At 42.4% G+C, this 16,293-nt stretch overlaps 1 protein-coding gene across 2 annotated transcripts in view; it reads left to right on the top strand.

Annotated features, from left to right (window-relative positions):
* Positions 1 to 16,293, top strand: part of HOOK3 (hook microtubule tethering protein 3) — a 132,073-nt gene that overhangs the window by 101,440 nt on the left and 14,340 nt on the right. The window contains exons 16-19 of one of the 2 annotated variants that reach the window (XM_019517127.1): positions 2,831 to 2,836; positions 3,711 to 3,745; positions 4,629 to 4,711; positions 6,210 to 6,310. In XM_019517127.1, the coding sequence (XP_019372672.1) occupies positions 2,831 to 2,836; positions 3,711 to 3,745; positions 4,629 to 4,711; positions 6,210 to 6,310 (225 nt within the window). The remainder of the gene's footprint in view (positions 1 to 2,830; positions 2,837 to 3,710; positions 3,746 to 4,628; positions 4,712 to 6,209; positions 6,311 to 16,293) is intronic. The other variant, XM_019517128.1, reaches the window with a different exon arrangement.

Here is a 16,293-nt window from a genome sequence, read left to right as displayed (position 1 = left end):
CCAGCCAGGTAAGGACTGGCAGGGTCCCATGTCTGGCCAGAGAGGGGTTTAATTCCCCCTTCCCTGTCCCACCGGCAGGAACCTGAGCTGGGTCTGCTGGGCGCTTCCCCCTTGTTGCTGCAGCAGCAGGCCAGCATGGCCCCTGAGGCAGAGGAGGCAAGGAGGAGGGTCATTTTTCCCTCTACCCCCACTTGGGGGACCACAGCTTGGTCTGCCTGCCTTGACCGCCACAGAGTGGCAGAATAAGCCTGCTCCTATCCCCTTCACCAGACAGCAGAGGGAGGGTGGAATAACCCCCCTCCCTGCCCCCTCTGCCTCACTACTGCAGCAGTGAGCAGACCTGGCTCCGGTCCCTGCCAGTGAGACAGGGAGGGGGAAATTCAACCCCTCTCTGGCCAGTTGGGCCCGGACTGACCATGCCCCCCCTCACCCCTCCAGCACAGCTCCCCTGCAGCTGAGGGCACACTCCAGCACCCCCGCACCTGGCCTGAGCAACTGCAGGCATCTGCCCATGTCTGTGCTGTTACAAACCAGTTCAGCCTAGGCAAGTTAGACTAACCTGCAAAGGTTGAATCAATTCAGGCTCTAGCTTTTTGAATGTCTGTCCCTAGCCATGGAGGAGTTGGATGCGGAGCTGGAAATGTTTCTGTTTTGAGGGTTTCAAGACCAAAACCTGTTCTTTCTTTTCTGTCTTTAAACTGTTAACTGCTTTGCCAAGGATTTCTTCCCCCCCTTAGTTTCTTTTGTAGAAGAAACGAGTTGCATATTAAATGCCTTTAAAAAATCCTGAATATATTTGTGGAGTTTCTTTTGTGGTTATTTTGTGACCAACTGCTTTAAAATGGACAAACCTTTTTTTGTGTAATGACAGTAAGTTAAAGCAAACTTGTAATTACTGTAGAATAATTTCATATAAAGAAATAAAACAGTTTTCCACCTGGGAAAAGGAAGCAAATTAGTTTGTGGGGCTCTGCTCACAGTTGCATTTTAATTTAGGACATTTCTCCTACTGTGAATATGAGTTTTGAGCAGGGCCACTTGCAACCAGTTATAACATTTGCACATACTGTCAACTTCACTTTTTTTTTAATGGAGAAAATAAGTTTTCTCCTCCTCGCCAGTTTCAGCACTTTCAGAGATTACATGCAGCTACAGTAGATGCAATATTCTGAGGGGGAAAGGTGATTTTTCAGGTTGACAGCGCTCTTTGAGTGGCTTTTTTAACGCATTGAGAATAAATTGGTTAACCGCTTTTCTCAGGTGCATTTGTCACTGTCCCCAAAGTTTCTACATGGTGCATATATACATCTATGGGGGTGGGGTGCAGCAGTCTAGAGCAGTTAAATTGTGTTGTATAACTGCTAGGGTTCCCTGCCCACAACAGCTTGACTGCAGTAGAGTACAAAGCATATGTACAGAATGCACAATGCACCTTTCATTTTATCTTTTGTCATTAGTAAGTTGTAACTCTCGGTTCTTACATTTATACCTTTCTATTGTGTATATTAGAATACGTGTTCTCGAGGGCAGGTGGTTTTTAAAGCAGCATTCACAGCTTGGATGCATTATAAATAATGAAAAAGGAAAGTGGTTGCCTGCAAGCAAAATCAGCTCTTTGCCAGTTACTTATCACTTTTATATTAACTGAATCGGAGTGCTGAGTGGAGTACCTAGATTTGAATCCAGGTTTAAAGTTCTGGTCCCAAGATGTTTGAGGAGACCAGTTGCTCTTAATGATCTGATCCTTCCTCAGTGAAATAAATGGGAGTAGATCAAGCCCTTTGGCACCCAGGTTAAAAGACCTTATGATAGCCACACCCTCTTTGCCAGATGGTAATATACAACAACATATGTAACAGAAGATTAAAAATTAGCTAAATGCTCATTTTCCATAATAATTCCTCCAGACACTAGAAAACAAATTGGAAAAATTCCAGGGACAAAAGGGCATAACCCACACAAGATTTTAGCCTTAGCTGGCATGAATTGTTGCAACTCCATTGGAGTCAGTGAAGTTAAGCCAGTTCACATTACCAAAGGACAAGGGCCAAAATGTGCTTCCTGCTTAGAGATCGTAACAAGAAAATCCCACTTTGAAATAGAGAACTTATCTTGGGAACAAAAGCACAAAGATTGTGTTTTAAAGTGCTCAGACTCCTACTAAGAGTTAGAGTGATCCTTATTTGGCTTTGTAGTTTTGTTGTAGTAGCACTTAGAAGCCTGTGTCATGAATCATGACCGCATCTTAATTGGGTGCTGGGTAAACACAGAGCAGAAAGACAGTCTGGCCCAGATATCTTGCATTTTTTACTTGTATTTAATAATCCGTTCAGAATGAAATTAGTAGTATAGATTAATCTGACATGAGAGGGCCAGTTCAGAGTCATTCTCTAAAAATACATATGTTTTTAAATGTTGATCTCAGTCCAAAAAAGTCTGCATATTGTTTCTATGTTACTAACATGGCATCTGCTTTTAAAATGATATTTTCTTAAACAGCAGCTGCTCTCCCTTTGAATTTCTGGTTTAGCTTGATGGTTTATATATTTGCTTCTTTATGCTTTTATATGGTTTGTTTCTAGTGTGGAAGTGGGAAAGCTTTGATATACTTCAGTGTAGTGTGGAAAATTTGTGTAGTTTTTTAATTCTCCAGGAAAAGGATAGTGAAACTACTAATAAGAACAGAGAAGGAAAAATGTGCATGTCTGAAAAAATGCATAGCTTTAACTGTTGATATTCATGAATTACTAAATAGTTTCTTTTCTTGGCTGCTGTTTTTGCTTCGTACTAATATGTCATCTCTGTCTCTTGGCATGGGTTTCTGCTGAAGGCTATTGTGAGTATGGCTTTCTATTTACTTAACATAATTTTCCCTTTACTGGCATTTATGGTTTTGATTAATGCTTCAATGTATAAAGTTACAGTATCACAAACTAAAAATTACAGATCTGATTTAGGTGCAAGATATTTCGGCAGCTGTAGTAAAATAGTAAAGATGGGAAAACAGAGAAAGCTAAAAGTTCAGGAGACATTCTTGGTGCTAATAACCTTAATGGCAAAATTCCCGTTACAGGAAACCGTGCTTAACGCTGTTTTGCTTAGTGCTATTTTGCTATAACGCTGATTTTTAAATTGATACCTAGTTCCACTCAGTGCTCAGCAAGTTTCATTCTAACACCCGTGGTCGCCATCTTGGGTCGTTAAACACTTGCAGTCACCATCTTGGATTGTCAAATACTTTCGGTTTCACTTAACGCTCGCTTGGCTTAATGCTGGTTTTTTCAGGAACCTAATAAGAGCACTAAGCGGGGGTTGGCTGTAGTTTCCATGAGACTAGGATTTTCTTGGATCATTATCTGATATTACTTTAACGTATTAGTAAGACAACCAATTAAGCAAGTTTTTCTGCAGTATCTATACATTTCAAAAAAACTACTTGGGGTCTAACTTGCAAACTGTTGTATAATAGCAGAAGGAAGGGAGGGAGGAAAGAAGTTTTATTTGTAATTAATGGACCTATTCCATAATGATTCAGTACAGAAAAATACTTGTAAAGCCTTCAGCTTTTAGTAAGACTGTTTATTGGTCAAGGAAAGGTAATTAATTGTAATGTGGAACTGCTGTATATATAATATATTTGAGCATAACTGCTAGGATTTTTGAAGTTCAATAGCATGTTGAAATCACTAATACTTAACTTTCTGTTTTAGTCAATTCTTCTGAAAAAGAAACTTGAAGAACACCTGTAAGTGATACAAATTTTTCCATATTGTGTTTGTCATATGAAAGAAAAATAACTACTTTTGGTATGCAGGCAATGCTTAGCCAGTAACAATAGTGGTAAGGCAAACACTTGATAATGTATTTGGAAGATCTATAAGGAAAAGAAATGCAAACAGCCCAGGAATATTTGAGTCCATTATTCAAGCATTAATTGCATCGCCTACCGAAACGCTTTGACAAAGAAAAACAGTTGTAAAAAAAACGACCGTTTATGGCCTTAGGAAATCTGATTTAAACTTTTTTATAAAACTTAAACCAAGAGGAAAAATTAATATTGCACTGAAGGAACCATTTTAATTTGAAAAATATTGTTTACTTTTTAGTATACATTATGGAATAAAAGATAACATTTTAGTGAGTGTGACCCTTTTGTTTTACTATTTATGCACTTCTGTTGATTTTACACTTTTCCGAATGGCAATAGTTATCTAAAGATCTGATCACTTGTTTAACTGGCTTACAAAAGGTGTGGCCTCGTTCGCTTTGGGGGTTTTAAGCCAGTCTTCCTCAATATCACAGCTATCTGAATCATTCATTTCAAGCATGCTTTGTGCAATTGATTATAAATTATGAAATAATTGTAGAGTTATGGACAGCTAATTGAGCTCTTTAATGTTATAACTGATCATCTATAGAAATTCCTTTTCTTCTGTTTTTTTTTTTAAACATTTCCATTCTTGGGACATTGAAGCCACTTGTCATTTGCTGTCATGCCTCATTGCCAAAAGTAAGCTGTGCTGTAATCTCTCAGAAATGTAGCACCTGGATTTTCTCATTGCTTGACTTTTATTTTACCTGGAGAAGAGTGTTGGAAAAATAATGTATGCTTTTGTAATTTGCAACAGTGAAAAGCTCCATGAAGCTAACAATGAACTACAGAAGAAAAGAGCTATTATTGAAGATTTAGAACCAAGATATAACAACAGCTGTGAGTTTTCCTACATCAGAACTCATGTTTTGTTTCATTTTTTTAAACTTTTGCATGTAGGGGAGGGTCTTTAACAAAAAAATCCATATAACTGTTAAGTTAATGGAGTGTAAATGTTTAAAGGCATTATTGTATTTTATTTTTGGTTAGTCAAAAAATGTGGCTTTGGACAATCAGGCCATTTTAATTGTCACAGCTATACACTAAAACCCATTTATAAATGACTAAATAGTATATTGCTATTACCATATTTTCTCATATAAAACTGCTCCAGAAAATTATATGTACCTTATTTTTCACAGACAGAATGAAAATATATATGTATCCAGAATTATGGCTGCATAGAGCAGGGACAGAGCCTAATTTTTAACTGGCTCACCCTCCTTTTCCTGCTCAACTAAAATCAACACACTAGTTGCTGCTAAAGACTGGTCTCTACAGGTGGTTCTACGATTTTGTTGTATCCCTGCACAGTGTCTTCTGGAAACTGAGGTGTATGGAGCAGATAGAACTGCCCAGCACACCTCCATTTTTTTCAGGAAGCATTCCAGAGCTGAACTGCAAAGCAGCTGCAGCAGAAAGGCAAGCCTATGTGCCCCATTTCTGCTGCACCTCTTTCTGGTTTGGCCCCAACATACCTCCTGGAAACAGAGGCGTGCAGGGCAGTTCTACCTGACTGCAACAGCATTCAGTTCCAGGCTGCTGCTCCTACAGAGTGAAAGTGCCCCATGTGCCTCTGTTTTCAGGAGGCTTGTCAGAGCCAAACCAGGAAGAACAGCAGCAGAAAATGTTGCACTTGTCTCTGTAATGTAATGTAAGCATGTGATCATTTTTGCTGCATCTGCTTCTCAGTTTGGCTCCAACATGCCTCCTGAAGAGGCACACAGGGCAGTATCATGTGGTGGTGGCAGCAGTGGCCCCCAGCTGGGTTGAGAATCACTGGTCTACAAGCTAATTTTTTTTAACACGGTGCTTAACCTACAGCCTGTGGGCCAGATCCAGCCTCTGGATTGACTGGATCCAATCTACAGCACAGGGGATCAGTGGCAAGCAACTCAGCCTGGCATGTCCCCTTCCTTGGCCTGCGCCATTATGGTGATCCCTTTTGAAGCCCTCCCTGCCTCTCTCCTTCCTCTGTCTCTGACATGTAACAGCCACCCTCCTTCCCATACTGGAAGTGATGACCTGTGGTGCAGCTATGTCGAAAGCATCTGCCCCCTGCTTCCCCTCCCCAGCTTCTGAAACATTAAGCTCCATTGATTAAATGGTTTTATTACAGGGGAATTGAGTAGACTCCTTTCTCCCCACATGTGTACCTGAGCTATTGATTGTATCTGCTGCATCAGAATATTTTTCTGTCCTGACTGGGGCTTTTCTAAACTGAAAAAATAAACACTAACTATGGGATTAAATATCATGTGAAACGCACAGTATTAAAGTATGTGTATCCATAATGTGTTTTTTCTGAAATGTGGGGTTTTTCCACCTCTATGTGCAGCACTCAAAATTGAAGAATTACAGGAAGCATTGCGGAAAAAAGAGGAAGAAATGAAGCAAATGGAGGAGCGATACAAAAAGTACTTGGAAAAGGCTAAGAGTGTAAGTGTGGCGTGCTCAGAGCTGATCATTTCTGCTGCATCTTGCCCTCTTTCCACAGTAATAAAAATAAATAGTAGATTCAACAGTGCTTTGCAGTACAGTAGAGGAAGGCCATCAATGGGGCTTGTATTTTTCAGTCCTGATAGACCCTTGGCTAACACACAAATGGGTTACCATAAAGTAAATGAAAGCAGGAACTGTATGTGCCTGTATGTAGGCTCTTGCCCCGCGGTAAATGAAAGCTAACTTGGCAGTAACTTATTGCTTCAGCAAAAGAAGCACTGTGCTTTGTGTCAGTAAAACCACCATCCTGCACATGATCCCTGACCAAAACAAGCTGTACCAATATATATGTTTCTGCATATGGGATTTCTGAGGCTAAAAACTGCAGCTGCTGTACCTTCTCATCCTCTGGTCAAAAGTTTTATCTAGCAGAGGCCCTGCAAAAGTGGTTGCAAAAGCGTAGTTTGCTTGAACAAGTACCAGTATTGCTTGCTTTGCTAGGGGTGCAGTGCAATTTTACGTTATGGGTACAAAGCACATCTGTATCCATTCTAGGAGTGCTTTAGAAGGCTGGTATTCCTGTATCAGTAAGCCACTCTAGTATAGACTTAATTTTGACCATTGGGGTTAGTATCCATTCTAAATGCATATTATCTGCTCTAGTTTTAGATGAGTGCCTTAGTGGTTCTATAAATAGCTACTGTATTTACTTGAATACAAGATGAGGTTCTTCCACAGTCAGAATGGGAGAAGGATCCTATATTTGCATATAATGAAATTTTATTAAATACATTGTTGATCATTAAACTGCTGCCAAAGCAGCATGTGCTCAGTTATAGAAAAGATCTGTGAAGTTGATTAAATGCAGCCAACACTGAGCATGGCTCACGTTGGGCAAACATGCTGATGGGAACCTTCTTTTTTTGTGTGTATATGTATGAGTGGCCCTTACAACAAAAAAACCAAAATGGGCAGTTGCTCGCCAAAGAGGGAACTGGCACCAGGCCTGGAGGCACTACAATACCAGGTTGACAGCAGAAGGGCCAGAGCCAGCCTTGACACCCTCCCCTTGATGCCAAAATTCTTGATCTTAGCCAAAAGATGCCGATGAAAAACTTTTTCTTTTTTTACAATTTTTATTAAAAGCACACATCACTACGTTTACAAAGCTACACATGTTGAACATCCTTGTTTTACCAAGACATAATAGCACAGAAACAACTACCTATCAAAAACATACAGGTACATATTTTAAACCCTTAAACAACATACATCAACTTCCCATAAAAAACAAACCCTTACAGAACTGTTTTTTTCTTCATACAAAACCCCATGAAAGAACTGTTACTTCAGTAACCACCTGAAACTCTCTAACCCTCCCATCACACCCCTCTGCTGCTTTAGTGAAACAAGTGTGCCCAGTCCATTTTCCTGCACTTCTTCTCCACCTCTTCCTCTCCAATCTCTTCCTTGTCCAGATCAATGTAGTATTTCAGTTCATGCAGCCGCAGCTTCAGGCACTCTCAGTGAAAGCCAACCCCTAAACAACCAGAGGTTTCTTACTTGCCATAAACTAATTTTAACACATGCTAATAAAATCCTTAATAACATTTCCTCCAGTTCCTTTGGTGCGAATCCCTATAGTACCATTTCCTGTCCTAAAAACAGGCTTATTTTGGAGACGCTCAAAGTGGCGGACCCTTTCCCACACCCCCTTTGCGTATCATAGAAGTAGGGTCGGAAGGGACCTTGTAGATCTTCAAGTCCAACCCCCTGCCTGGGCAGGAGAAAAACTGGGCTCAAATGAAAAACTAGGCTCAAATGACTATGTACACTCCCAAAACACATCCCACCATTTCTTCTTCCCCACACCTCTCTCTTGGGCACCTTGATGAGCTTGTCAAGTCCCATCTGTGTTGTACTTCTCTCACTGGCAAGATATTTCTTACAACCCATGGTAGGTAAGCATGTTCCCCTTTTCACCTGCCACTGCTCCCCACACCTTCTTCACTTATCCTGTGAAGTTTCCCTCCAGTGCCATACTGTCTCTCTCCCTTATTGCTATCATCAGTTTTTTATGATCCTTCAGGACCTCCAGCCCTACCTTTCCTGTTTTATACCTCTGCATGAAACCTTCCATCCTGATGTAATGAATTGGCAGTTGCCATGCCCATGGTCTCTTCAGAGAGGTCTTTCTTACTCCCTGTTTCCTCAAAATTGTAGCTGTGTGAAATCAAGAGGTATACACTGCTTTCCCCTCTCCCTCCATTACTAACGCTTTGTATATCTCGCCTGCAAATTTCACATAGATGAACAATCACAAGTCCAGGAGCCCCCATCTCTCTTGCTTCATGCAGTTCAGATTTCTCTTCTGGCATTTCAGAAGAACATGCATGTTTCCCTCTGTACTTTTGCTATCTGCCGTCATGTCAGTGGGAATACAATTCCCATATATAGAATAATCAGCAGTAGCATAGCCTTAAATGCTGCCACTTTTCTGGCAAAGAACAGTGTATTTGCTATAGCTTTGCCGTCACCTTTTTCCACGCCGTATTACCTTCCCTTCGGCATCCATTGAGATTCCTAGCACTCTGATTTCTCTCTCTCCTTTTTGAAGGCTCAACTTCTCCAAGTCCCTCCAGTTCCCCACTCCCATTATTTTGCCTTTGTATCTATTTAGTTTAGCCCCCATCACTTCCCTGTACCCTGATGTATGCTTTAACATCCTTTCCATTGAAAGTCTATCTCTAACTACTATATTTATGCCATCCATTTATAGAAGGGGTGTAGGTTGTAGCTGTGTTGGTCTAAGGACATGGGCAAACAAGGTTCTTCAGGTAAATCTGGTTTACCCAAATGACCTTGTCTATACGTGTATAGTAGGCATTTTACCTCACCCCCTTCTGATATTTTTACTCCATTTACAACCTTGTCTTTTCTTATTCTTTGTGCTGACGGTTCCTTGCTACACAAATAGTACTGGTAACAGGGGGCATCCTTGTCTCATCCCTGTATGGATTTTAAAGGCCCGGCTTAGGTGCCCATTAATTTGGACTTGACTCTGCTTCTCTATACAGTAACCTTATCCAGCCTATTCATTTCTCTGGGAACCCTGTTTTTTCTTAGCAGTTTGAATATGCAGTCACGATCCACTTCGTCATATGCTTTTTCTAAGTCTAGGTTTGCTGTAACTGTTGTTTTCCTCTCTTGGACGTGGGACAGTGCATCTCTGATGACTTTGATCACTTCAGAGATCCTCTTGCCTAGGACTGTACATACTTGGTCTTCATGTATTATCTTCTGGAGGTTTTTCCTCATCCTCAATGCATCTTAGCCCTTAACTTATAGTCCATTTTAAGGAACATAATTGATCTGCAGTTTTTCAAGAGTTCCTTCTCCCCTTTCTTAAAGAGTAAGATCACAATGCTTCTTGTAAAATCTTTCCCTGCCTCTCCTGTTTCTGCTATTTCCTTGAACACTTCCACTATATCATTCCCTATGCATGCCCAAAACTTCTCGTAAAATTTCATAGGCAGTCTGTTTGCTCCTGGTGATTTCCCTCTTTTAAAGATTTTTAAATGTTCCTCCACTTCCTTTAAGTTTATCTTTTCTTTCATCTTCTTTGCTTCCTCCTCCTCTACTTTCTCTTTAGTCTTTTCCAAGAAATCTGTCATCATCTTGCTGTCTGTTTCCTTCTTCTGGTATAGCTCTTCATAAAATCTTGTCTCCAGCCCTTTCACCTGCTTTTCCACCCAGGCACCGCCACTTTTGTGCACTGCTTTAAGCTCTCCCTTTGCCACTTTCACTCTGAGCAAAAAGTATTGGGACCATTCTTTGTTTTCTCCCATCCAGGGTGCTTGTGCTGAAAACATTTTCTCTCTTGTCTTTGTTTTAAACCAGGTTTCTAACTCTTACCTTTTTTCTTCTATCTCTTTTCATACCTGTCTTCTTATTGCAGTTTCCTGTAGCAGCTCCTGCATCTTCCTTTGCAGCTGTCTTAGCTCTTTTGTTTTTTCCCCCTGTGCATCTTCAGCCTTCCTCCCTGAAGAATTCTCCCATCCTCCTCTTCATCATCATCCACCATTTGCTGGTACTCCTAAAATATCCACCCCTCATACTGTCTCGTATATGCTTGACATATCTCTCTGTCTTGTAATAGTCACACACTTAATGTCCATGGTCCCTTCCGTCTCATGGGACTCTCAGCAACACTCATTTCTACCTTCAGCATCCAGTGATAGCTAAAAGCCACATGTATGGTTTCTTTCTTCCTTATCTCTATTTCTTTTGATACAAGCACAAAGTCAATTCTTGATTGTTTCTTTCTGCTGGGGTCTGTTCTAGTGAAAACTTTCTCCCCTGCCCACACATCTCTTAGTGACTCTTTTTTTATTATATTTATTAACCGTCTGGATGAGGTGTGTAAAGCTCTGCTTCCCCTGTTCTGTCACCCACTTTGATTATACTGTTGTAATCCACTATTATGCACAGTCTCCCTCCAACCATGTAAGCTGCTAACTTTCTAAGCAACGCATTCTTTCCCTCCCTCTCCAGTGATGCATAAACATGGAAAATTTCTGATTCTTTTACCTTGGCTGATAGTATCATTCTACCTGCTTTGCATTTAGCTCTGGGTTCTTGAATAATATTGCTACCCCTACCACTTGTTCTCATGTATCCCTGACCACCAGGATGGTCCCATCTCTGCTTTTCTCAAAGTGCTTATAATCCATCTCCCCTGGTATACCACATTCTTGTAGGCAGATTGTTTGCCCTTACTTGGTTCACACTGGTTTGATCTGTTCCCATCTTTTCCCTGTTAAGATACTCCCAATGTAAGCAAAATTGTTGATAACATTTATGCTTGTTTTAAAATGAGGCCTTCTGTCTATTTAAGGTTTATCTGTGCTTGCTTTGAGCTGAGTGCACCTGTCCCTTTAAGGTTCATCTGTGCTACTTCTTGGGGTGGTAGACTCCTTTTGCTCCCTTACTCACATTCCTGTAACTTTTGCAAGCTTCTGGATCACTTTTGCATTTAGGAAGGCTTGCATGTCCCCACCTCCCTGCCACTTCCCCACTCGTCTGGAGCCCAGAGGTGTTAGCAACAGGAAACTTCTGTCTGGTTCTTCCTCCAACTCACCTCCCTCATTATCAGGCTTCTTCCTGGTCTTCAGCCCCTGCGTTTTCTTTTTTTTCCCAACCTGTCTCTCTGGTTCTTTCTCTTGCTCCATCTCCATTTCTTCCTAACCTCCATCTCCATGTCTGAGCTATTTTCTGTTCCTGCTTTCCTTTCCATTCCATCTTCAGCTCCTGCACTGCCTCAATCGCAGAAATGTTACTGCCCTCCTCTGTTTCATCCTCCTGCAGGGTTTCTTCCACCATTTCTACCTCAGTATCCAACACCACCTCTGTACTCTCCCTCTCTGGGTTTTGCTCTTCTTCAGGGGGTCTGACTAGACTTTCAAAGACTTTGGGGCATCTGTGATGCAAGTGTCCCTCTCCCTTACAAATAGTACATTTTGGGGATTCCTGGCACTCTGCTGCTCTATGCCCCATCCCTTCATAGCTGTAGCACACTGAGGGGGGCAGTGTACAGACAGATGCCCCATAGGTCCAGATTTGTTGCACAGTTTTATTTGCCCATGGTACATTATAAGACCCCAGTGTGTCCCAATCTGGATCACTGATGGGAGGTGCAGCACCCCACTTGGGCTCCACTCATCTGCTTGTAACACTATACATGCCCTCTTAGACCCTGTCCAGATACCATTTGTCCCTTATTTTCTCTACCGACATGACCCTTTGGGATGTACTATTCCATCTAAGTTTCTATATCTTCTGCCTCTAGTAAATCCATGTACACTCAAAGTATAATCACTCTTTCTCTTGACTTTTCCTATCCTATGAACTGTATCGCTCTTAATTCCTCCCTCCCACGTTTCTATGCATGTTTCTTCCAAACATTCTTATACCATTCTCCATTCTAGTAAGTCAATTCCCACATCTTTCAGTTCAAGAAAGCAATCAGGCTGGTGTGATGCTCCACCTGCACCTCCAAAATCTCAAGCAGTACCTTTTCTGGGGTATGAACCTGTTCATCGTTGATCCAGTCTGCCTCCCGTTCCCTGTTAAAGTTACTTTATTTTCAGCTTCCACTCCTCTCTAGTTTCTTTTGGTGCTGCTTCCATGTTTTCCCACTGTGCCACTCCCAGTAGGCTGGCCTGCTGTAGTGCTCCTGCTGCCCTTTGCTTCTTGCCCAATGTACCTTCTCCTACTACTCCCATTCTGTCTCCTGCTTTCCTCTGGACCTGTCTTCCTTCTGGCATCATCACTCTTATTGTTGCTGCCTCTGCTGTTGCTCCCACTGTCACCAACTTTCTTCCCCACTTTTGTCTACTCTCCATCTGTCTCCAGATCTTCATTTCCACTCTTCAGCTCTTTCCACCTCATGTTTACTTGCCACGACTGCCATTGTTTTGTGCTTTGGGTCTCTCTCCTCCACTCCTTATACCCTGATGCTCTGTTGATCCATTTCTTTGCCTTTAAGGCAGAGATCAGGCTTCCAATGGTGATGGGAACCTATCATAAGACTAGGGTAGTGCAGCCTATCTAAGTAAGATATATGGTAGTGCGGATTGAGTGCAGTCTTCCAAAGTGCCTACTCTTTTCAAGTCATGGTGAGCCACTACAGTGAATCAAGTCTAGGACTGCTGCTGGCTATGACAACATCTCCCCCAAGTTCTTGAAGCACTCGGGCCACATGATCGTTCTTGGTTGGTTCAGTTCTTTACAAGGATCACATGCAAGGAAAATCTGCTAAAGATCTGGTGCATGTCAAAAAGTAATCGGCCACCCCAAACTAGCAAAATACCAAAACCAGGTGTCAAGATATTGCCCAATATCACTGCTTTCTGTCTTTTTTTAAAATCCTGGAGTACCTGACTCCACAGCTCATACTCCCAGAGGTGAAGAACATCCTGAGTATCTATCAAGCAGGTTTCCAACAAGGTCGAAGTACTTGAGCTAACAACATTCACTGAAAATAATTTTCAGAGGAACCTTAAGACAAGCTTGGTTTTCATTGACCTCACAGCAGCATACAGTACTGTTTAGCGCACCAGTCTGCTTGTAAAGATAGCAAGAGTGCTACCTGCATGAGTGACTGACGTTGAACTGCTTCTCTGCAACAGCGAGTTCAGGGTGCTCATGGGTGAGAAGACAGACCAACAGACTACCTCAGGGATCTGTGCTTGCTCCAACCTTGTACAACAACTACACCAATTACTTGCTGCAAACACCATCACAGAAATTAATCTATGCTGACAACATCTGCTGTGGATTCCAGGCCCAGACTTTCTTTGAGCTAGAACACACTTTGAACAGTTATGTCACAGAGCTGGCTGAGTACTGCAAAACATTTATAATGCAAATAAAGCATTTATTTGCAAAGCATCAGTAAGATTATTTCCAGCATTTTCCCCCTACACAGTGCCAATGCTGCCTGGGACCTGGTTATCTACCTGAATGGCCAGAGGCTGAGGCACAAAGCACAGCCCATCTACCTGCATGTGACACTGGACCAGACACCGAGCTATCATGAACACTTGAAAAAGACAGCAATGAAAGTTAAGATGCCCAACAGCCTCCTTAAGAAGCTAGCTAATTCATCATGTGGTGCAAGAGCCTCAAGCTTAAGGATGTCAGTTCTTGCCATCTCATACTCTGCGGCAGAGTACTGTGCACCAGTCTGGAATCGGTCATCACAAACCAAACTTGCTGATGTGCAGCTACATTCAACAATGCACATCATCTTGGGAACTCTTCAACTGACCCCTCTGCCACAGCTCCCGGTCCTGAGCAACATTGTTCCCCCTCGTATCTGACAGAAATTTGCAACTACAGTAAAAGCTTTGTTATCCGGCATGAGTGGGGTAAGGGGGGTGCCGGGTATATAAAAATTCTGGTTACCTGAAAGCAGGGGGTTTTCAGTTGGACGTGGAGTGGGGGGAGGGGGCAGCAGCCACACATGGAGCAGCGACAGCACAGGGTGGTACATGATGGCGGCAGATAGGTTTCCCTGCTGCATGTGAGCTTTCCTTCCCACCCCACCCCCCACGTCTGGCCAGCTGGCCGGAAATTCCAGTTAATAGTGTTCTGGTTACTTGAATGCCAGTTAACACAGCTTTTACTGTAGTAAGCTACTGGAGAAGATCTGTGCCAATCCAAGCCTGCCACTGTAGGACGATTTCTTAAATCCACCTACCATATGTCTACCATCACAGCACCCACTGTGGTTCAAACTGCTGCACAAGAACCACATGATGGAGACGCTCTGGTACGAGGTATGGAGGTCATCACCACAACCAAACAAGTTCCTTATCACAGATCCTACAGTCTGCCGACCAGGCTTCAACCTGCCATGCTGTCAGTGGGCCTTGCTGAACAGGTTCCGGACAGGGTAAGGTCTGTGCGCAGCCAACCTCCACCATTGGGGTCTTTGTGATAACCCAGACCGTAGCTATGGCAAAATGCACACCATGTTGCATATTGCCGATGACTGCCTGCTGACTGAGTTCAGTGGTGGACTACACGGACTGCACATGGCAGCTGAGGATGCTATCTCATGGCTCAGTGATTATGCACATGCTGACTGACTACATTGTGACTTCCTTTTCGCTTGCAAAACTGAGCTGCACCTTTCTTTCCCATTTGCAGTGATTCCTGTTTCTTCACCAGTCTTAAATGTCTGCAAAACATCACCAAACGGGGCCCCAAACAGTTCACCCAGAATCCCTCTGTCATCCCCTCTCTCCGTCTGTCACATATGATTAGTGTGACGCCGCCCCTCCATGAGGTAGAGCCAGACCATGTTGCCCTGTACCCCATCTGTATATACATTTTTGGAAGATTCCAGGACTTGTAATAAGAACACCCAGTTCCAGGCATGAGTGGGGGTGCCGATTACCACATGGATCCTTTGTGGGTGGTATCTGGAGTATACACACATACTGAGCCATTCTAAGCAATGGGGTCACCGTGGCTTGAAACACAGTTGACCCAACCCAGTGAACTGTATGATAAATCATGAGCCTTTTGGCTTTGGATAAATATCATGCATAGTTTGTATGATATATAGGTAGGTACAAAAGTGCTCCCTAAAAGCATGTTTATGGAGTACCTGTGCTAAAACTCGCGTTTTACCTTTTTTGAAACTGCTGCATCAAGTCTGAATGAATTAAGTCTATAGGTACCCATAGTAATATGTCTAGATGCAAATTACTGCAAGCATGTTTTTCAATGAAGTATTTTCAAATTTTCCCTCCCTGCCATGTGCTCGGGGAAAGCAGGGTCTGACAGGGAGGGCAGGAAGTGGCTGCAGGGTGAAGAAATTAGGGGAGTAGAGAGCACAGTAGCTGCCTGCTCCTCTTCCTTCCCCCCAAATTAATTTCCCTGCTGTAGTAGTGGGAGGAAGACAAAATCGAGGTAGAACTCCAATAATTAGTTTCTACACCTGGAAAATTGTAACACATTTATAAATTTTCCTTATATAAAATCTAATTACTGGGTAGGGGAGGTTCATCTTTTGTTCAGGATCATCTTATATTCAAGTAAATACAGTAATCATTTTTTTTTCAATCCTTCTGAGCTCTGTACCAAGAGTGTTAAACTCACCTAGCCCCCTTGGCCAAATTCAGACTGCAAGGAGCCTCACAGACCAGATCTAGACTCACCTTCTGAAACAGGGCCCCTCTAAGAGCCTCAAGGGCTCTGGGGCTGAATTCAGCTTGTAGATCAGATCTTTGACCTTTCTGCTCTATGCTTCAGGCATTACCTTCAGAGTTCATGTCTACCCATTAACTTTTTATATAATCCCACATTATATCACCTTTTACTTATCCCTTCCCCAAAGTAAATTATCTTTTTAATAGAGCTTCAAATGAAAGCCATCCCATGCTTCTAACCATGTTCTTCTCTTGACT

This window comes from Gavialis gangeticus, unplaced genomic scaffold (assembly GCF_001723915.1).
Source record: "Gavialis gangeticus isolate Ggan-Ray unplaced genomic scaffold, GavGan_comp1, whole genome shotgun sequence".
Classification (NCBI taxonomy): Eukaryota; Metazoa; Chordata; order Crocodylia; family Gavialidae; genus Gavialis; species Gavialis gangeticus.
The sequence above is the reverse complement of the archived record's forward strand: the minus strand, read 5'-3'. Positions and strand labels throughout refer to the sequence as shown.